At 43.8% G+C, this 23,286-nt stretch overlaps 1 protein-coding gene across 8 annotated transcripts in view; it reads right to left on the minus strand.

Annotated features, from left to right (window-relative positions):
* The window catches only part of arhgap39 (Rho GTPase activating protein 39), a 556,622-nt gene that overhangs the window by 377,294 nt on the left and 156,042 nt on the right, over nt 1–23,286 (minus strand). For 4 of the 8 annotated variants that reach the window (XM_072576394.1, XM_072576398.1, XM_072576393.1 and 1 more), the window contains one exon: nt 1,180–1,227. The exons of 2 other annotated variants lie outside the window; for them this stretch is intronic. In XM_072576394.1, the coding sequence (XP_072432495.1) occupies nt 1,180–1,227 (48 nt within the window). Of the gene's footprint in view, nt 1–1,179; nt 1,228–3,453; nt 3,531–23,286 lie in introns of all 8 variants that reach the window. 2 more of the 8 variants (XM_072576396.1, XM_072576397.1) reach the window with 1 other exon arrangement.

Here is a 23,286-nt window from a genome sequence, read left to right on the forward strand (position 1 = left end):
GATGATGGATGTAGGTTTGCTCACTGAGCTGGAAGGTTCATTTCCATGTTACCCAGTGCCGAAACGTCTGGAAATGAACCTTCCAGCTCAGTGAGCAAATCTACATCCAAAATCTCAACCTGAGCTACAAATCTTCTCAAAACTCGCTAATGCAAGATGATTTTCCACATCATTTCCAATCTCACCTGCCTCCCTGATCACATATGCAAGACAGCATGCCTCTCGCTCTTTCTGTATTAGTGCCATGTTGACTTGGATGAAAGAATGATTTTTTTGTTTAGAAATGCCTAAATTTCACGTCACAGATATGTTGGGCTCGTATAAGCAGGAGTGTTGCTGCGGTGTCACAACCATTACTTCTGTACTCAAGATAGTGTAGCTACACATTCTTAAACAAATTAATCATGCAGTATTGATTTCCTGTTACTGTCTAATTCGGCTTTTGATTAACCTGATGCTTAATTTATATCTCACCTAATGTAGTTTCACAACTGTGTTTATTAGTTCACCAGATGAACAACAGGAGAATACAAGAGGATTTGTCAATTAAGTGAGCTCATTACAGTTTAAAGATTCCTATTTGACACCTGGGCAGCTTAACATTACCAGTGGTTGAATGTATGAAGTTACACAGGACAATACGAGAAGCTTATTCAGTCTCAATTGCCTGCTTCATCATTCAATTAGATCATGTCTACCTGTACCTCAACCCAGTGTACCTGTCTTTTTTCTTTATTGCTTGATACCCTTACCTAAGTTGAAGTGGCTAAGTTCTGTGGTACTGCTGTGTGGTACTCAACAACAAGATCTAGTCACAGGTAGTAATTTCTATTATTACTACAGTAGCATATTTTAACATCTGACTCCAGCTTATAGACGTTGTAGCTAATGGCAGCATTCCAGCCAAGATCAGCTAAGTCCCACAGAGACAATACGGGCGATTCCCCATCTCTATAACTCACTACCACTTTTGGCAATTCAATATCCTGTTAAGCAAAAGAGGTAATTCCGACCACCATGAGCTTAAAGCAAACCAAAACGCACACCTGATTTCTGGGAGGGAGAAGAAAGTGCTTGCTCTACATTGAAAACTGATCATTCCAGTAATAGAATTTTAATTACATCACAAACTGCAACTCAAAGCAAAAACAAGACTTTTCTTTGAGATTGTTCTCTTACCATGTTGTAGCACTTTCTGTCTCAGTTTCAAGTTGCATGTCGTAAGACCTAAAAAAAGTGATTTCATAAAATTACTAAGTACACTGTTACCATGCTATTTTTCCAGAAACTATTACAATAAAACCTTTTTATAGGAGTGCAAAGATTATTTTTTTTTAAATTTCAATAAAATTTCTCCTTCGATTAACAGACAACATATGGGCATGCCTTACCATGGCACTCTTTACCTAACGCAATAGTGGGAACACCATCATCAATTCAAGAAGAACCACTGTCAGAGGATGGGCAATAAAGTCAGCTTTGCCAATATCATTCACAGTAGAGGAACTATTTTCATTTCATAAATTTATTTCTGTTTGTTACCTGTCATTCATTTATCAGAACCAGAGTGCCTGATCCCCAGTGGGGTATGTTGATGAGAGGAGACTGTAAAGTATTCTATGTAGTGAGAAGGAGAACAAGGGAGAAAGAAAATCAAAGACATGCCTTTCATGATAACTGGATGGCTCCACGTACTTCACATCCAATTTAGTACCTTCAAAGTGCAGCCACTGTTATTAAGTAGGAAACGGGATAACCAATTTTAGAACAGAGAACTCCCACAAAAAGCAATGTGAGAATAACCAGATAGTGTTGTCTTTTGAGATGTTGGTTGAGAGATACTAAATATTAGCCAGAACACTGGGAGAACCTCCCCTCTGTTCTTTGAAGTAGCACCATAGGGTCTCTTCAAGTGAACTGAGTAGGCAGGAGGAAGCTTTGATTCACGAATTGCAATACTGTCTCAATATTGCATTAGAGTGTCAGTGTAGATTTTGTGTGTGTGTTCTGGAGCAGAACTTAAACATGAGGATTTATGATCCATAGGCAAGAGTGTCTTCAATCAAGCCACAGCTGACAAAGGGCAAACAAAAGCACTCAGGTGACATACAAAACATCAAAAAGCTCCAGTAAAGTTCCACGAGCACATTCTCATGCGCAGAGACTAAACATAAAAACATAACAGTCTACTGTCGATTACAAGGCAGCAATTTAGAAGTGAATTAAAACAGCTTTACAAATAACAGACTTATTGGTTACATGACCTCAAGGCTGAATGATAGGCTGTTAAAAAAAAGACTTGAATTATATAGCGCTTTTCACGTCTTCAGGTCATCCAAAAGCATTGCTGCAGCCAATGAAGTACATGTGTAGTAGAGTGACAGTTGTGAAGTAGGATATCCCACAGCCAAAGATGACAGCAAGATTGCACAGTAGCAATAAGATCAATGCATTGATAATCTATTATTAGATGTTAAGTCAGGATGATTAACATTCAGGGCACTGGTTCTTCCAAATAATACCTTGAAATCTGTATCCACCTGAGACAGCAACTCAGTTTTCAGTTTAAGATCCAATCCAAAAGACCTCGAGACGTTCAAGATTCCTTCAGTACTATAAGTCTACATCAAGAATTTTAGGTACCTGGAGAGGTATGTACCCAACATTTTCAGTCATCCAACATCCTCTACACTGTAGGGAATCTAATCTAATCATCCTTTGAAAATCTTTTGCCTAGTAATATGGTGAAGAGGATCAAATTCTGTTAAATTAGAATGATTACCTTTTGTAAGATTCAGAATGGGATAGTATATGCCATTAGACATGCTAGATCAGTAAGAATGGCTATCAGGAATAAGTGCATAAATTTCAAATCAGGGTCAATGAGTTACATCGCACAAGTAGGTTGAGAAATCTGAACAAACTTTTTTCATTTCTTAAACCAGAACTCTATGTTAGCAGCTGCTTGGACTACAAATGGTGGCAAATTGTATTATATGTATCACAACATTATTGAACTGAGGAGGGAAAATGATCACTTGTTTCAAGTATTTTATTTTCCTGCTAGCTCAGCAAGTCTTAGCCAGGGGCTTCTGGCTGAATGGATGAGAAAGGTTCCAGGTCTGAGAATTTCAGCCAGGGTGAAGTATTGCCAATGGTCTCAGAGCTCTGGGAGGAGGTGGCGGAGAACCTTACATACTCCCACACTTGACTGCTCTTCAGTGATACACTCCCACCCAGGTGAGAAATGCACTTAGACTTAAAAAATGAAATGTTGGAAACACTCAGCAGGTCTGACTTTCTGTCTCTCCACAGATGGTGCAAGTTAAAAACTGTGACCTTCCATCAGGACTTGGACACCAAGTGAGGGCAAAATCAAGTTTGGCCGTGGTGCTCTGTTGGTGGAACAGCCCGCCAACATTCACTATGTTCACAAGCAGAACGCTGAGATACCTTAAGTGAGGTTCCAGAGGGTGGCCAGTAACTGTAAAATCGGACCCCAGCAGAAATCGATGCCCTCTGATGAAGCCCTGAGGGGAGAAAATTAGCAAATAAAAAACATTTTAAAGGAAGGACTCTTGCTGCAACCAGTGAGAAGATAAGCTTCCCCTCCTGCAGTGAAGTCACACTGCTCCAACTTAAGTGTGTGAATTCAATAACCAAGGAATGGATACATACGCCAATCACAGCACATGATGTACAGTTTCCACTCAAAACTGAGTACATAACAAAAGAAAAGTGAGTCTTTGAGCCAATTTTGCCAAACAATAAGATCATGCCTGATCACTACCTCAACCTCGTCTTCCGACACAATCCCTATATCCCTCACCTTCCTTCGTATACAAAAATGTATCAATTTCAATCTTCAGCATCCTTCATATTCTCAACTAAATAACTGCAACGCTTTTAAAATGAAGATATTTCATCTCAGATCTAAATGGCTGACTATTTCTTCTATGGTTGTGACCCGAAGTTTTAGACTCTGCAGACATCCCACAAGCATTTCTTTAAAACTTTATACTTCAATGAGATCAGGTTTTTTTTATTAATATATAAAAGCTTCAGGGAATAAAGGCTTAAATGACAATTCTTTCATCTCATCGCAGGAATCAACTGATGAATCTTCAATGCACTCACTCTTCTAAGCACTGATAAGACACCACATCTTCTGTCCTCTATCCATTAGGTACTACCTAATAACTACAATTAGACCTCTTTACATTTATAATTATACCTAAAGACTAACATATCATTCAATATCCAAATTGCTCACTTAACTTTATGTTAATTTGTCAACTTTCTGCAATTCCTGTACAAAGTCACCTCAGTCCCCCTGAATGCTAACATTTCCCAGTCACTTACAATTTAAAATATATTTCATTTTTCTATGCTTCGTACCAAACTGCTGGTTTCTCATGAAATATCGGCTTTCCTGCTCGAATTTGTACTGAAGCCATTAAGAGTTAACAGAGAGTACAGACAGCTTCAATGTATCCCAGAAGATTTGAGGTGTACTTCACCTGAAAGCTTGAACAAGGTACAAGTCCGATTACGATGCATGTCTGAGGATGTGACCGACATGTGGCTTTGCAAAGCAATTGCACTGAATGCAGTGCACTGCTGTGTTTACTTTGTGGGATTTTAGATCAAGCAAATCTCAAAGTGAATATTACCTCATCCAGCTGTGACTCTGAAGATTGTCTGTATGAAAACTCTTTTGTTATGAGATCCTTGTTTTGTAGGTAACTTACACAGGTAATTGGCTGCATGCTATCAGACAGTCATTGTACTGAATGGGTCACAAGTCCTAAATGAGATTTCAGTGTTGTTTCAATCTCTGACCAACTAAAACATAACCCATTCTCTGTATACATTGCTACTTTGTAAATTCCTCTTGGCAATAGCTTTCACAAAATGTAATTTCCACTGTCACTGAATGTTACAGATATGAACATCACTAACAGAGACCATTTCTGACTGTTAACTCATTGCTTACTGTGACGTCTTATTTCTTACAAACCGCTCATTGATAACATTCCTTAAAGATGTTGCTTTCACATCAAAGAAAGGGGCAGCCTTAGGCTCAAAAGGCTCTCCCAATTTTTTGAATATCTATGAATGGGGCTGGAGCCTCAAAATGCCACAAAAAAAGTGTATCAAACAACAGCAACTGTATTCCAAAAAAAAGATGAGGAGAGTTACAAACTGTATTCGCCAGTTAGAGACAAATCTTAATATGGAGTATTGTGTTAGAATTGGGGGTACACCAGTTCATATCCAACACAGGATAAAAACACAGGCTTTAGTTTTGGAGAACTCAATTGATTATCAATAATGCTAATCAAAAAATACAGGATTTGAGTTTTGGAGAGTGTCATATTGCAAAAACTCCACCATATAAGGATTTTGAGGAAATGCACAGATCAGCTGAACTCAATTAATTATCTGAAGATTGGTCACAAAATTAATTTTTGTATTTGTTAATGAGATGAGGGTGTCACTGGCTAGGCCAACATTTTCTACCCATCCCTAATTGCTCTGGAGAAGGTAAATGTGACCTATTTACTTGAAACACTGTTATCCTTATGGCATGTACTCCCACAACATTACTAGAGTCCCAGAATTTGACCCAGTGATGGTGAAGGAACATTTCTGAGTTAGGATAGTTTGTGAATTGGAAGAAATCTTGCAGTTAGTGGTGTTTCCATGTCTCTGCAGCCCTCGTTCTTCGAAGAGGTACAGATTGAGTTTGGAACTTACTGTTGGAAGATCCTTCATCATAGCTGGTAAGCACTGTTACCATCATATATCAGCACTGAAGGGAACTAATCTTTAAGGTGTTACACAAATCTTAAATCAAGTAGGCTGCTTTGTCCTGGATGGTGTTAAGTATTGTTTAAGCATTGTCAGAACTGCACACATCTAGGCATGTGAGGACTTTACCATCACACTGTATCATGCACCATATTGATGGTGAAGACCATATGACATAGGAGTGGAAGGAAGGCCATTCGGCCCATTGAGTCCACTCCGCCATTCAATCATGGCCGATGGGCATTTCAACTCCACTTACCTGCATTCTCCCCGTAGCCCTTAATTCCCCGAGACAACAAGAATCTATCAATCTCTGCCTTGAAGACATTTAGCGTCCCGGCCTCCACTGCACTCTGCGGCAATGAACTCCACAGGCCCACCACTCTCTAGCTGAAGAAATGTCTCCGCATTTCTGTTCTGAATTTACCCCCTCTAATTTTAAGGCTGTGCCCACGGGTCCTAGTCTCCTCACCTAACGGAAACAATTTCCTAGCATCCACCCTTTCCAAGTCATGTATTGTCTTGTACATCTCGATTAAGTCTCCCCTTAATCTTCTAAACTCCAATGAATACAATCCCAGGATCCTCAGCCGTTCCTCATATGTTAGACCAACCATTCCAGGGATCATCCGTGTGAACAGGTTATGAGGGCTCAGGAAGTGAGTTACTCATTGCAGGGCCTCTAGCCTCTGACCTACCCCTTTAGCCAATGGCTAGTACAGTTCAGTTGCTAGCTAATAGCGACTCCCAGGATGTTGACAGAAAAGTATTCAGAATTGGGAATTCCAATTTATGTCAAGGGGCAATGGTTAGATTCTCCCTTAGTGCAGATGGTTATTGCTTGGCATTTGCTTGCCACTTGTCAGCATAAGTCTGGATATTGTCCAGGGTTTGCTGAATTTGAACATGAACTGCTTCAGTAGAGAGGCATTGTGAAAGGTGATGAACATTATGCAGACATCTGCACTTCTGTCCTAATAATGCAAGAAGGTTATTGATAAGATCATAACAAATAGTAACAAGAATAGGCTGTTGGCCCCTCAAGGCTGCTCCACCATTCAATAGAATCATGCTTAACTGCTAGTCCTTACATCCACTTTCCTGTGTTTTCCCCATAATCCTTGATTCTACTATTGATCAAGAATCTATCTTTTTCAGCCTTAAATATACACAATAAGTTCCAAAGACTTAACCTTTTGAAAGAAGAAATTCCTCCTCATCTCAAGCTTAAATGAGAGACCTGTAATTTTGAGACCATGTCCTCTGGTCCTACACTCTCCCATGAGGGGAAACATCCTCACAGTATTTCTCCTGTTAAGCCCCTTATGAATGAAACAGCTAAATATGGTTGAGTCCAAGACACTGCTCTGAGGAACTCCTGCACAGATGCCCAACATCCATATTCCTTTGTGTTCTGTATGACTCCAACCTGTGGAGTGTTTCTCTCAGATTTCCAGTGACTCTAGTTTTGCTAGGGCTCTTTGATGCCAGACTCTGTCAAATGCTGCCTTGGTATCAGGGGGCAGTCACTCTGGATTCACCTCTGGGATCCAGCTCTTTTGTGTACCAAACCTATGATGAGTAACCAGTGTGTGTTGTCCTGGTGGAATCCAAACTGAGTACCACTGAGCAAGTTATTCCTTTGCACTTGACAGCACTGTTGACAACCCCTTTCATCAATGTACTAGGTTGTTCAAGGATGGACTGAATGGTAATTGATCAGGCTGGATTTGTTATGCTTTTTGTGCATAAAACATACTTGGGGAAATTTTTCACAATGTTCGGTAGATGCCAGTATTGTAACTGTACTGGAACAACTTGGCTAAGGACACAGCTAGTTCTGGGGCAGAAGACTTCAGTAATATTGTTGGAATGATGTCAGGGCCCAAAGCCTTTGCAAAATCCAGAGCCTTCAGTTCTTTCTCGATGTCATGTGAATTGAATTGTTTGAAGACTGGCATCAGTGATGCTCAGGACCTCAAAGAGTCTGAGATGGATCATACACTCATTAATTCTATAAGAAAAAAATGCTGTTTCTATTGTGGAGTTTAAGGCAATATGGATTATTAATTTCTCTCCAAATAGAACCATTTAGTTTCCAGTTAGTGAACTGAGATTGCAATTTGCTGGGAATGATTAAGGCTTTTGTGGCATGCTAATTAAAGAGATTCCTTTGAGATCTTCGTTTGCCCATTGTGTTAAGTGTTTTCACACATTTAGTAAATTTCTATTTCTGACAACAGCCAATGCTGTCAAAATGGGAAAATGTAAGAAATAAGGGAGGATTATGCAGCATGTGTTCCAAACATACACCAGCTCAGGCAGTTTCACTACTGTGTTAAGTCAACAGCTGCGATGTGCTTAATCTCAGTTTCACTATCACTTAGGTTTCGCCAGCTTTGCTGACAAGACCTGCAACTATTGCCCACCCAGGACTGCCTCAGGAAGGTGGTCGAGGTGGACCATCTTCTTCAACTCATTTGTGGTCACTTCAGAGGAGTTGAGTCCAACACGGTGCTGTGGGACTGGAATCACTTATTGGCCAAATATGGAAAGATAAGGATGGCTGATATCCTTCCCTAAAAGAACATTAGTGACCCAGTTGGAGTTTTTACGTCAGTCCGACTGCTTCTCGCCAGGTATTACTAAACTGAAATCAGATTCCTAATCTGCATTTGAGGAATTGAGTTTTTTGTTCGCTCTCTTTGACTACTTGTGCAGTAACATACCCACTGTACGATCAGATCCACATGATCTTTTTCATTAAAGTACAGTGCTGCAGTAACAGCATCAACTGAAAAAGAAAGGGCAAGGTATTGGTGTAGATAAGCACACACATGCAGGAATATACAGAAACACAAACGTACGAATCAGGAGCAGAATTAGGTCATTCAATCCTTCAGGCCTGTTCTACCATTCAATACGATCATGGCTGCTTTGTTTGTGTTCTGAATACCCATCTACTCAGGTAATCTTTGATTCGCCTGCCTATCAAAAATCAATCTACTTCGGCTTTAAAAATATTCAAGATGGCAGCAGGGGCTGGGTGGAAAGTGTTTGGGCTCAGTGCCCGTACACTCTTGCTCACCCAGCTGGCCGCATTCCTGTTTTTCGTTTTGTTTCTTCATTTCTCTTTCATACCATAGTTCACCTTTTCTTCTTTCCTGTGGCTGCTGTGGAAGGCGGCCATTACAAGGCCCTGCTGTGATGGTGGCAGCATGGTGCATCCAGGAGGTCTGTTCCTTAAGAGGGCCATGGCTTTGTTAAAGGCTTCATCATTGGTGGGTCTGGTCTGTTCCTCCTGACGGCGCTGTCAGCTGTGGTTGAAGTGAAGGTGTCATGGTTCCAGTTTGTTCCTGATGGTTATGGTGGCAATGTGGCAGCTTTGCAACTAAGCAGGTGACGCCTTCAGTGTCAGCAACTTGGTGGATCCAGTCTGCCCCTCCTAGCTATGGTGACAATGCAGTTGGTTTGGCATCAGCTTCAGCAGTGTCAGCATGGTGGGTCTGGTCCAGAAACCCTTGCTTTGCTGGCTTTGGGGGCTTCCCATAGCCACACTATAAACCCAAATTGCTTTGGAGGGAACAAAAGATTAACTCTGTCCTAACTTTATCTCAATTATTTCTTTTTATTATTTCTGTAATTAAAATAGTGCCAAATTGTGGCAACTTATGCACATCTCACTGTATTTTCATAAATACAAGTGACAATAAATTGTTACTCTATTCTATTCAATGAATCCACCCACTCTGCATCCTAATGGCAGAGCTCCAAAGTTGAGAAATAAATTTCCTTCATTTCAGTCTGAAAAGGGTGAACCTGAATTTGGGATTTACTTATGATGGAGTATCCTTTTCACATCCACCTTTTCAAGACCAATCAGGATCTTATAAACTTCAACCTCAGTCTCCAATATTCCAGTGAAAGTAAGACCAATCTGTCAATTCTTTCTCATAAGACAAGCTGGTTGTAAGTTTGCTTGCTGAGCTGGTAGGTTTGTTCTCAGACGATTTGTCACCATGCTAGGCAACATCATCAGTGAACCTCTGGTGTTCTGCCCTGCTTTCTATTTGGGGGTCTTGGTCTGTTGGGGTGAGTGGGTGATATCACTTCTGATTCTTTTTCTCAGAGCTTGGTAAATGGGATCCAAATCGATGGGTTTGTTGATGGGAGTGCCAGTTTGAATGCCCAGCCTCTAGGAATTTCCCTGCAAGTCTTTGCTTAGCCTATCCTGGGATAGAGGTGTTGTCCCAGTCGAACTGGTGTCCCTCTTCATCTGTGTGTAAGGATACTAGTGATATCTGATCATGTCTTTTGGTGGCTAGTTGATGTTTGTTTATCCTAGTGGCTAGCTTCCTGCCCGTTTGTCCAATGCAATGTTTGTTGCAGTTTTTGCAAGTTATTCTGTATATTACAGTCATTCTGCTGGTTGCTAGTAAAGGGTCCTTTAAATTCATCAATAGCTATTTCAGTGTGTTGGTAGATTTGTGGGCTACCATAATGCCAAGGGGCCGGAGTAGTATGGATGTCATCTCTGAGATGTCCTTAATATGTGGTAGTGTGGCTAGAGTCTCTGGGCGTGGTGTGTCTTCTTGTTTAGGTTTGTTGTTTCAGCATTGGCAGACTGTGCTTATCGGGTACCTGCTGTTCTTAAATACATTGTATAGGTGTTTTTCTTCGATTTTCATAGTTCTTGTGTACTGCAATATGTCATGGCTTGTTTAAATAACTTCTTGATGCAGGTCCGTTTGTGGGTATTGAGATGATTGCTCCTGCAATTGAGTATCTGGTCTGTGGGTGCTGCTTTCCTGTAGACGCTGGTCTGCAGTGTTCCATTGGCTTTTCATTCTACTGTGACATCTCGGAAGGGGAGTCTGTTGTTGTTCTCTTCTTCTTACAACCAGAACCACAACCTGAGTTCCAAATCATCTCAAACATTGCATAAGACAACCTGTTCATTCCAGGTATCAATCTATGAATTGCCTCCAACATATCTGCATCCTTCCTTAAATGAGGAGACCAGACTGTGAACAATATTAAAAATATTGTTTCACCAATACCCTATATAACAAACCGATGAGCACAACCACTTACATAACAGAACAAGACTGTACATAGACCTACTGACCCAGTATAGGTGTGGAATCGCCATAAGAGCCAGAAACTTTCATTAAAGAAATATAGAAACATAAAGGGAGCAAGAGTCAGCCCATTCAATGTAATGACCAATCATTTTACTCAGTACCGTTCCCACTTTCTCCCCATTCCCTTTGAGACCTTTAGTCCTAAGAAGTACATCCAACTCATCCTTGAAAACATTCAGCTTTGGCCTCAACTGCTCTCGATGGTAGAGAATTCCACAGGGTCACCACTCTCGGTGAAGAAATGTCTCATCATCGCAGTCCTAAATGGACTATCCCGTATCTTTAGACCGTGACCTCTGGTTCTGGACTCCCAGTCGTCAAGAACACATGTCCTGAGTTTAATTTATCTAATTCTAGCCGAGGATTTTGTAGGCTTCTATTGAGAAAGCATGATCTATTCCCAAAGAGGAACCAATTGTACTGTTCTTTTTGAAACAAACACATTATAATTTGACACAGTTTACTTTCTGTTCTTTGTGACAGTAACAGAATTCCGTTGAAGAGTTGGCCAGAATGTATTTCTTATTTACTAATCCTTCCTTACTTTCAACATCCTTTCTTCACACTGGCTACCAGATAGATAATCTACTCTCAGGAAACGCTCCAATACTATTTGATCTAATCACAGGTGTATTTAAGAACACAAGATAAGCAACTCAACAGTTCAGAACATTGCCTTACAAAAGGAAAATAATACTAAACATTTACAGTTGAATGCCAAATTGAGAAACAGCAATACAAAAACTCTGTAAATAACTCTAGTATTGTTCAACATGAACTAGGGAGAAACCAATGAGCCAGCGAACTATTCGACTCATCACATTCGAGCTCAAATCTGTCACTGCACTGCATCTAAAGGGACACCTTTAAGTTGGGGCAGATGAGTATTGGGGGCCTCAGATTGCAAGCATCATGGTCAACATTTCTCCTGCTCAACCAAGGAATGTGAAGGCTAATGCACCATATTCACTGTTGGCATAAAGCAATTATATCTGGCCAAATAAATATAAAATTTCTACCTGCCATTACATTTTCATTGTAAAGGCTACAATGGAGGACCCCAAAAAGCTTGGATTAATGGCATGTCTCATGATGCTCTAGTATTTGTTCATAAAAACAATGGAACCTTGTGCCCACCTCATTAATGTCTTCCACAGACTGTCACAACTCTGAGGTTCTGAGGTAGATCATACAGAGAAAGGTGTAAGGTACCTCGGGTTGACTTCTCTGTCAATATATGAATTGCATTACAGGTTGGGATGGCATGATATTTCATTTATGACATTCAGATCACTGTTGTGAAAGGTTTAGTTCAAAACATCTATCCAAAGCCATCTTTGCTCCATAGTGGATATGGTAGCATTGTGATTATGTCACTGAATAAGTTCCCAGAGAAGGGGAGAAAACCATTGGCAATTTGAGAATTTGAATTCACCTTTTAAGAAGTGAAATTAGAATTTCATAAATTGACCATGAAATAAGATAGCTGTGCTAAAACTGCTAAATTAACATCCTTTCTGTTAGGAAATCTGCCAATCTAATCTATTCTGACCTATCTTTCACCAGACTCCTTGACATGTCTTAATATTTCCTTATGCAGGTTGGTGCAAAATTTTGCTAGAAGTGCTCCTGTGAAGCACCTTGCAATGTTTTACTGCGTTATTTAAATACAATATTTTGGATGTTGGTTAGTTCAGTCAGCGGGATGGCTGGTTTGCAATGCAGAATGACACCAATAGCACGGGTTCAATTCCTATACTGGTTGAGGTTACAATGAAGGATCCTCCTTCTCAACCTCTCCCCTCTCATGAGGCAAAGTGACCTTCAGGTTAAACCACCAATCAACCTTTCTCTAATGCCAGAGCAACCCTATAGTTTGGTAGGACCATGACAACTTCACTTTTTAAAAACAACTTTTGATGTTTATATGGGATTCCAATTCCACACCATCTCAGCTGACTCTTCTCCATCCACTGAAGTGGTTGAGCAAATCAGTCAGCTAAGATGAGGAATCAATAGCGAATACTGATCTTGTCAGTGACCTTTGCACCCCATAGATGAATATCAGAACTTCTAGAAACATTGAAATAAAGATTCATGACACATTGAAAGGAGTTTGACCATTTCTTCAGCTGCTTTTTACTGGGTTTACCAAGTCTCTTGTTCTGCTGAATCGAGTGGTAACTTCCTTGTGTTGGCACAGAGTTGACAGGATTTGCTCCAACACTGCCAACAGAACCTGATCGGAATAGTGTTGACAAGCTTTCTCCCACACTTCCAGTGTTGGCAGGATATGCATCTCCCCCCAAAACAATGTTGCCAGGACTTGCCCCTCACATCCTGTCACAGTCAGCAGGATGCTCCCTCACTTGTAGGCAGGATTTGCCCCTTACAGTGGCTGATCTACTCAGGCTCCATTCCAGTTTTGGCAGAATTTCTACCCCGACCCCCCACCAAATGTTGGCAAGATTTATGAGCCTCAGCACTGATGACTAGATTTGTCACATAGCATCCCACTCCGTGACTATAGTACCAATAGCTCCACCCCCCCCCCACCCCATACACCTCTTCACCAGTTCTAGCCCCCAATTTCACCAGTCTTCCCCACCAGGGAATGCATCAAGTTCAACCCAACCTCACATTCATCAGATATGCTGCATATATTCCAGCAGATGGTGACAGGGTAACAATCTGGAATGGAAACACTTAACAAGAAGACACGGACACCAATTACACACCATTAACAGTTTGCCTCAGATGAGCACGCATTCCAACTTTCCTAAACTTTCCTCATCCCTCTCCTTTCCCTTCATTAGTCCCTTTGATTCGTATAATTTCCTTTAGATTTTTAAATCAAGTTTAAGAATATATAAACAGAAAAGGTAAAAATTTTCATCAGCCTCTACCCAAATTTCATCATATATTCATCACTGCTACATTTTCAGGAGGAAGAGCAGTGTCATAATAAGAGAAATACTCCTGTTGGTGTACACACATTCTCTGAACTATGAGGTTGATTGAAGTTCAGCTCCTCATATGGAATATGGGATTTTATATACTGTAACTGAATACTGGTGGTCTATCATTACTTTGAGAGTCAATGGTTTTAATTTTTCCATTGACACCCTTTAACCCTCTCAATGAGATCAACTTTGAATCTTCCCAGACATATCATTACAGATGTCTGGCATAGTTCATTACTGTGTTATTTTAAAAAAAGATTTCAGGGGTGATGCATTAACTTGGACAGAGCCCCGAATATGGGCCATACACCTACCCTCTGTGCTCAGATCAATGCCTGAGGATGGTAGTGCTAATATATCCACACAGAAACAGGCATGCATGGAGAGAATGTGGAATCCTGGTGAGAAGTATCAATCCCAATTGCTCATGCCTCTGACTTCAGACAGATGACTTAAAATCCTTCAGATAAGATGTTAAAAATTGAAGCGCTGTCTGCTTTTTTTTTGGGAAGCTGTAAAAGAGCATTAATTCTCCAAAATATCTGGTAAAAATAGATATCCTTAATCATCACTAAAACAGATGAAATGGACATTATCACCTTACTGATCATGGGATGGGGTGTGCAAGTTGGCTGCCCCATCTCCGAGATCACATCAGTGAGTACACTTTAAACAGATTCCTTGAGCCATGGGGATGTCCTAAGGTTGTGAGAAGTGCTATAGAAAGTCACATCAGTTCTTTCTTTCTACAGTAAGAATGCAAGCAAATCACTGAAGGGTTGCCTCCCACTACCCATGTTCCTCATGAACTGCACTAGGGAGTTACCTTACTCTAATACAGCTTCTTGTGGATGTTCCAGTAAACTCCAACTGTTAACTCCAGAAAGATAAATACTCCACAATAGCAACCCAAGCTTAGGAGAAACTGCACTTTCAGAAATGAGCCAATAAGATGTATTCAGACAGAAATGAATCCAGGACACACACAATTGTCTACGAAGCAAAAGCAGAAAGCCAAAGATCGAATGCCCTCGATTTCGATTTGAATCTGATGACTAAGATATAATGATAATGATATAATGATATAACGATACATGGATTGGAGAGGGTGGACGCTAGGAACTTGTTTCCGTTAGGCAAGGAGACTAGGACCCGTGGACACAGCCTTAGAGTTAGAGGGGGTAAATTCAGAACAGAAATGCGGAGACATTTCTTCAGCCAGAGAGTGGTGGGCCTGTGGAATTCCGTAACAAGGACAGAACGCCCCTGGTGCTCACCTCCCACCCTACCAACCTTCACATAAACCAAATCATCCGCCGACATTTCCGCCACCTCCAAAAAGACCCCACCACCAGGGATATATTTCCCTCCCCACCCCTTTCCGCCTTCCGCAAAGACCGTTCCCTCCGTGACTACCTGGTCAGGTCCACACCCCCCTACGACCCACCCTCCCATTCTGGCACTTTCCCCTGCCACCGCAGGAACTGTAAAACCTGTGCCCACACCTCCTCCCTCACCTCTATCCAAGGCCCTAAAGGAGCCTTCCACATCCAAAGTTTTACCTGCACATCCACTAATATCATTTATTGTATCCGTTGCTCCCGATGTGGTCTCCTCTACATTGGGGAGACTGGGCGCCTCCTAGCAGAGCGCTTTAGGGAACATCTCCGAGACACCCGCACCAATCAACCAAACCGCCCCGTGGCCCAACATTTCAACTCCCCCTCCCACTCTGCCGAGGACATGGAGGTCCTGGGCCTCCTTCACCGCCGCTCCCTCACCACCAGACGCCTGGAGGAAGAACGCCTCATCTTCCGCCTCGGAACACTTCAACCCCAGGGCATCAATGTGGACTTCAACAGCTTCCTCATTTCCCCTTCCCCCACCTCATCCTAGTTTCAAACTTCCAGCTCAGCGCACACTCCTTGACTGGTCCGGACTTGTCGAACCTGCCTATCTCCTTTTCCACCTATCCACTCCACCCTCTCCTCCTTGACCTATCACCTTCATCTCCTCCCCCACTCACCCATTGTACTCTATGCTACTCTCTCCCCACCCCCACCCCCACCCTCCTCTAGCTTATCTCTCCATGCTTCAGGCTCACTGCCTTTATTCCTGATGAAGGGCTTCTGCCCGAAACGTCGATTTCGCTGCTCGTTGGATGCTGCCTGAACTGCTGTGCTCTTCCAGCACCACTAATCCAGTATTTGCTTTCCAGCATCTGCAGTCATTGTTTTTACCTCTGTGGAATTCATTGCCACAGAGTGCAGTGGAGGCTGGGACGCTAAATGTCTTCAAGGCAGAAATTGATAAATTCTTGATATCACAAGGAATTAAGGGCTACGGGGAGAATGTGGGTAAGTGGAGTTGAAATGCTCATCAGCCATGATTGAATGGCGGAGTGGACTCGATGGGCCGAATGGCCTTACTTTCGCTCCTATGTCTTATGGTCTTATAACTTATTTTCACAAAAACCTGCAGTGACAGACAGATCTACAAATATCAGTTAAATTAAAATGCACCTTACTGTACAAGACAGATGCTAAACGTTTCACACTACACTGACTTGAGCAGTTCAAATTCAAAGTGGAAAGAGAAATACCATCTATGATCATATTTGGATAACAACAGAATATAATTTAATCTTCACACTAACACAAAAAAGGACCACATTTTAGGGCAGCACAGTGGTTCAGTGGTTAACACTGCAGCCTCACAGCACCAGGGACCCGAGTTCAATTCCTGCCTTGGGCGACTGTCTGTATGGAGTTTGCACATTCACCCCGCATCTATTTGGGTTTCCTCTGGGTGCTCCAGTTTCCTCTCAAAATCCAAAGATATGCAGGTTAGGGTGGATTGGCCATGCTAAAATTGCCCATAGTGTTAGGTGCATTAGTCAGAGGGAAATGGGTCTCAGTGGGTTACTCTTCGGAGGATTAGTGTGCACTTGTTGAGCCAAATGGCCTGTTTCCACACTGTAGGGAATCTAATCTTAATCCTAAAGCCTTAAAATCCCTTCTTACCTTCAAAGCAACATATGCACTTCCACCAGCTTTCAGTTGAAAGTACACAGCAAGCCAAGTAGCATGAGGAGGCGGAGAAGTCAGCGTTTTGGGTGTAACTCCTCTGCCAGTCCTGGAGAAGGGTTACACTCGTAACGTCAACTTCTCCACCTCCTGATGCTGCCTGGCTTGCTGGGTTCTTCCAGCATCCTGCCTGTGTACTTTGGATTCCAGCATCTGCAGTTTTTTTTGTCTCTAACTCAGTTGAAAGTAGATCTGGAATCTTATTGCTCATTTGCACATTTGCACTATTACAGTTACAACAAACTTTGAAAATCTTAGATTTAATACATTTGTTTTCTTTACCCTCCTTTTTCCATCTGATCTTTATCTTTCCTTCCACCTTCCACCTTTATAGATTTGGACACGTTGCTGAGGTACAATCCTGCTGGTAGTGGTTCACTCCTCACTTCAGCCCTCAATGATCATGCTTCACAGGTAATTCTACACACCAATGTCAGCAGGTTACTTAACTGTGGGATCGTCAACAGACAGAAGTAATCCTGCAGCCCTCATTGTATAACTAAACTATTGAACTTTTAACAGATTTTTGGATATTGATCTCCCACTCCCCAATAACAGAGATAATCACGTGTTGGTTAATTGTAGAGCTTGACACTGACCAATAATGAGCTACCTTTACATTAATATGGAACATTTCTCATCTGACAAATTTAGCTAATTTATTACATGCGTAGTGTATTTTATGGAATTCACCCAATAGAAACAGGCCTTTCAGTTCAATGGGTCCATACTTCTGCTTTTTCACTCATCCATATCCAGCAGAATATGGAGCGGGGCGGGGATAGCCAGTGGGCTGTAGGCCTGAGCGGGACATGGATGGTCAGTAGGCTGGAGGCCCGAGTGGGGTGGGGATGGTCAGTCGGCTGTAGGCCCGAGCGGGGTGGGGATGGTCAGTGAGCTGTAGGCCTGAGCGGGGTGGGGATGGTCAGTCGGCTGTAGGCCCGAGCGGGGCGGGGATGGTCAGTGGGCTGGAGGCCCGAGCGGGGCGGGGATGGTCAGTGGGCTGGACACTCGAGTGGGGCGGGGATGGTCAGTGGGCTGGAGACTCAAGCAGGGCAGGAATGGTCAGTGGGCTGGAGGCCCGAGCAGGTTGAGGATGGTCAGTGAGCTATAGGCCTGAGCGGGGCAGGGACGGTCAGTGGGCTGTAGGCCCAAGGGGGGCGGGGATGGTCAGTGGGCTGTAGGCCTGAGCGGGGCAGGGACGGTCAGTGGGCTGGAGGCCCCAAGCGGGGCGGGGATGGTCAGTGGGCTGGAGAAAGTGAGGACTGCAGATGCTGGAGACCAGAGTTGAAAAATGTGGTGCTGGAAAAACACAGCAGGTCAGGCAGCATCCGAGGAGCAGGAGAATCGACGTTTCGGGCATAAGCCCTTCTTCAGGAGTGAGGCTGGTGTGCCAAGCGGGCTGAGAGAAAAAGGTAGGGGGGAGGGAATTTGGGGCAGGGCGGCTGGTAGTACCTGGGGGGGGTGGTTGCAGTGAGAGAGGGACTCACTGAGATCCTTGTAGAGGGAGCAGGACAGCTTCTTCAAGATAGGCATCCTTAGAAGAGGATTTGCAGTAGGTTGAGATCAACTAGGAGAAAGTGAGGACTGCAGATGCTGGAGACCAGAGTTGAAAAAGGGCTTATGCCCGAAACGTCGATTCTCCTGCTCCTTGGATGCTGCCTGTCCTGCTGTGTTTTTCCAGCACCACATTTTTCAACTCTGGTCTCCAGCATCTGCAGTCCTCACTTTCTCCTAGTTGATCTCAACCTACTGCAAATCCTCTTCTAAGGATGCCTATCTTGAAGAAGCTGTCCTGCTCCCTCTACAAGGATCTCAGTGAGTCCCTCTCTCACTGCAACCACCCCCCCCAGGTACTACCAGCCGCCCTGCCCCAAATTCCCTCCCCCCTACCTTTTTCTCTCAGCCCGCTTGGCACACCAGCCTCACTCCTGAAGAAGGGCTTATGCCCGAAACGTCGATTCTCCTGCTCCTCGGATGCTGCCTGACCTGCTGTGTTTTTCCAGCACCACATTTTTCAACTCTGGTCTCCAGCATCTGCAGTCCTCACTTTCTCCTAGTTGATCTTAACCTACTGCGAATCCTCTTGCAAGGATGCCTACCTTGAAGAAGCTCTCCTCCTCCCTCTACAAGAATCACAGGTGAGTCCCTCTCTCACTGCACCCCCCAGGTATTCGCAGCGCCCCTCCCCCAAATTCCCTCCCCACTACCTTTTCTCTAAGCACACCAGCCTCATTCCTGAAGAAGGGCTTATGCCCGAAACGTCGATTCTCCTGCTCTTCAGATGCAGTGAGCTGGAGACTCGAGCAGGGAGGGGATGGTCAGTAGGCTGTAGGCCTGAGCGGGGCGGGGATGGTCAGTGGGCTGTAGGCCTGAGCGGGGCGGGGATGGTCAGTGGGCTGGAGGCCCGAGTGGAGCGGGGATGGTCAGTGGGCTGGAGGCCTGAGCGGGGCGGGGATGGTCAGTGGGCTGGAGGCCCGAGCGGGGCGGGGATGGTCAGTGGGCTGGAGGCCCGAGTGGAGCAGGGATGGTCAGTGGGCTGGAGGCCCGAGCGGGGCGGGGATGGTCAGTGGGCTGGAGGCCCGAGCGGGGCGGGGATGGTCAGTGGGCTGGAGGCCCGAGTGGAGCGGGGATGGTCAGTGGGCTGGAGGCCCGAGTGGAGCAGGGATGGTCAGTGGGCTGGAGGCCTGAGCGGGGCGGGGATGGTCAGTGGGCTGGAGGCCTGAGCGGGGCGGGGATGGTCAGTGGGCTGGAGGCCCGAGCGGGGCGGGGATGGTCAGTGGGCTGGAGGCCCGAGCGGGGCGGGGATGGTCAGTGGGCTGGAGGCCCGAGTGGAGTGGGGATGGTCAGTGGGCTGGAGGCCCGAGCGGGGCGGGGATGGTCAGTGGGCTGGAGGCCCGAGTGGAGCAGGGATGGTCAGTGGGCTGGAAGCCCGAGTGGGACGGGGATGGTCACTGGGCTGTAGGTCTGAGCGGGGCGGGGATGGTCAGTGGGCTGTAAGCCTGAGCGGGGCGGGGATGGTCAGTGGGCTGGAGGCCCGAGCGGGGCGGGGATGGTCAGTGGGCTGGAGGCCCGAGTGGAGCAGGGATGGTCAGTGGGCTGGAAGCCCGAGCGGGGCGGGGATGGTCACTGGGCTGTAGGTCTGAGCGGGGTGGGGGGATGGTCAGTGAGCTGGAGGCCCTAGTGGAGTGGGGATGCCCAGTGGGCTGGAGGCTCGAGCAGGGCAGTTCAGTTGTTGGTCTGGGGACCAGTATGAGCCCAGGCAGACCATATGTGCTCTGATCTAATGAAAAATGTAATGCTTATTTTTTAACTTCATTCTCATTTTCTAACTTAATTGTTCATATTACAAGTAATAATACAAGTTATTCTTTCTTTTTCCCCTTTCTTTCTGTATTTTCTATCTAAATCTATATTTAGGTACCATATGGGGCAACACTGTAAACTTCTCACTGCACTCCTATACTCTGTACTTGAGTACATGTGACAAAGGATATTGTAATTCGAATTCTATTAGTTTAAACCACAATGCTTCTAGAGAGGAAATTCATGGTTTGACATCGCAACAATGAAGAAATGGCAATATATTTCCAAATCAGGCTGGTGAGTGGTTTGGAGGGAAACTTAGAGGTGGTGTGCTTCCCATATATTGGCTGTTCTTCTTTCTAGATGGAAATGATTGTGGGTTTAGAAGGTCCTGTCTCAGAGCCTTAGTGAATTTCTGCACTGCATCTTGTAAATGGTACAAGCAGGTCCAAGTGAGCTCCAGCAAAAGAGGGAGTGGACATAGTGCCAAGAAAGCTGGCTGCCTTGTTGAGGTGTCGAGCTCCTTGAGTGTTGATGGAGCCGCACTCATCTGGACAAATGGGAACATTCCACCACACTGTTGACTTGTGCTTTGTAGATGGAGAACAGGATTTGGGAGTCAGGAGGTGAGTTACTCACTAAAGAATTTCAAGTCTCTGACCTGATCTTGGAGCCACTGTAGTTATGTGGCTGGGCCTCATTCCTGAAGAAGGGCTTAATGCCCGAAACGTCGATTCTCCTGCTCCTTGGATGCTGCCTGAATATCCCAACTTCTGGTCCTAAAGATGGATTTTGGTAAGGCAAACCAGGACAGGGCTTATACAGTTAATGGCAGGGTCCTGGGAAGTGTTGCTGAACAAAGAGACCTAGGCTGCATAGTTCCTTGAAAGTGGAGTTGTGGGTAGACAGTGTGAAGGCAGCATTTGGCAGACTTGCCTTCATTGGTCAGAACATTTGAGTATATGAGTTGGGATGTCATGTTGCATCTGTACAGATCACTGGAGAGACCACTTTTAGAATACTGTGTACAATTCTGATCACTCTTTAAATAAAGTTAATTTTTAAACTTGAGAGAATGCAGAAAAGATTTACAAGAACATTGCCAGAATTGGAGGATTTGAGCGATAGGGAGAGGCTGAATAGACTGGGGCTTTTTTTCGCTGGAGCATGGGAGGTTGAGGGGTTACCTTATAGAGGTTTATAAGGTCATGAGGAGCATGGATAGGGTGAATAGATAAGGTCTCTTCCCCAGGGTAGGGGAGTGCAAACCTAAACAGCGTAAGTTTAAGGTGAAAGCAGGAAGATTTAAAAGGGACCTGATGTGCAACGTTTTCACACAGAGGGTGGTGCACATATGGAGTGAGCTCCCAAAGGAAGTGGTGGAGGTGGGTACAATTACAACATTTAAAAAAGCATCTGGATGGGTATATGAATTGGAAGGATTTGGAGGGATATGGGCCAAATGCTGGCAAATGGGACGAGATCAAATTGGGATGTCCAGTCATCAGGGGCAGATTGGACTGAACAGTCTGTTTCCCTACTGTGTAACTCTATGATTCTATAATCAAAGAATCCTACAGTGTGGAAAAAGGCTATTCAGCGAACAGCATCCCACCCAAACCCATTGCCCTGAGAAACTCTTGCAGAGATATCCAGGAGCTGACACAACACAACCATCTTCCGATGGGCTAGGTACAATTCTAAGCAGCAGAGAGTTTTCTCCCGATTCCTGTTGACTCCAGTTTTGCTTCAGTTTTTAAATGCTGATTAAATACTTTTAATGTTCACATTTGTATTAGCTGTTAATGTTTTCTCCTTTTTTTTTCATTCAGTCATGGGATATGGGAATCGCTGGCTAGGCCAGTATTTATTACCCATCTTTAATTGCCCAGAGGGCAGTTAAGAGTCAATCACATTGCTTTGGGTTTGGAGTCACATGGAAGTCAGACCAAGTAAGGACAGCAGATTTCCTTCCCAGATGGGTTTTTACGACAATTGACGCTGGTTACACGGTCACCATTAAACTATCTTTTTTGTTTAATTACAGATTTTGTTTTGTTACCGAATTAAAATTTCAGTTTTGGTCATGGTAAGATCTGAATTCACGTCCCTAGTCTGGGGTTCTAGATTAGTCACTGAATGACATTACCACTACACCACCATCTGCTCTTATTTTTTTGTGTGTATCAGAGAGGAAAAACAAGACAGACGAGGGAGAGAAAATGAATCATATTATATATGATAGCTATTATAGTTCAATACAAAAGCAGTTGCTTTTACTCCAACTCGTATCACAGCTTTAATTTTACAAGATTGTAAAAGTGCCACACTGGACAACCCTGTAAAATGAAGGAGGTAAAAACAATGACTGCAGCTGCTGGAAACCAGATTCTGGATTAGTGGTACTGGAAGATGCTGTCTGAACTGCTGTGTTCTTCTAGCACCACTAATCCAGAACCCTGTAAAATGAACATAAGTCTAATGCATCCTGGGCTTCTCAAGAAAGGGCATCAGCTGATCTGTACTGGCAGTGGAAAACGTAGAAATCAGAAAAGTGACCTAGTCAGTCATTTTGGGCTTGAATTTAGGCCAGCATTGGTCAGCAATTAGAGACCTTTCTAATATTGACATGGTCTCAGCCAAAAGTGGCAAACAACTTGGCATTAACCACACATGTCTACAGCTACTGAAAAGTTATTTGGCAGCTTCAAGTACCTGCAGAGATCCCATATACAGTAAAAAATGCTAAATTCACCTCTCAGTCTAAGGTAGAAGGAGTAGCACAGAAAGATCAGTTTATATTACAGAAACATCCCACCCATGAAAATGATTCTGTCATAACACCATGAGATGCACAAGCCTATCAAGTCTGCTCGGCCAGTCAACAAAACCAAGGCCGCTCTGATAATCCTCAACTTCACTTTCCTGCCCTTTTCCCCATAACACATGATTCTGTCTATTTCAGCCTTGAGT

The sequence above is a fragment of the Chiloscyllium punctatum genome, chromosome 8 (assembly GCF_047496795.1).
Source record: "Chiloscyllium punctatum isolate Juve2018m chromosome 8, sChiPun1.3, whole genome shotgun sequence".
Lineage (NCBI taxonomy): Eukaryota > Metazoa > Chordata > Chondrichthyes > Orectolobiformes > Hemiscylliidae > Chiloscyllium > Chiloscyllium punctatum.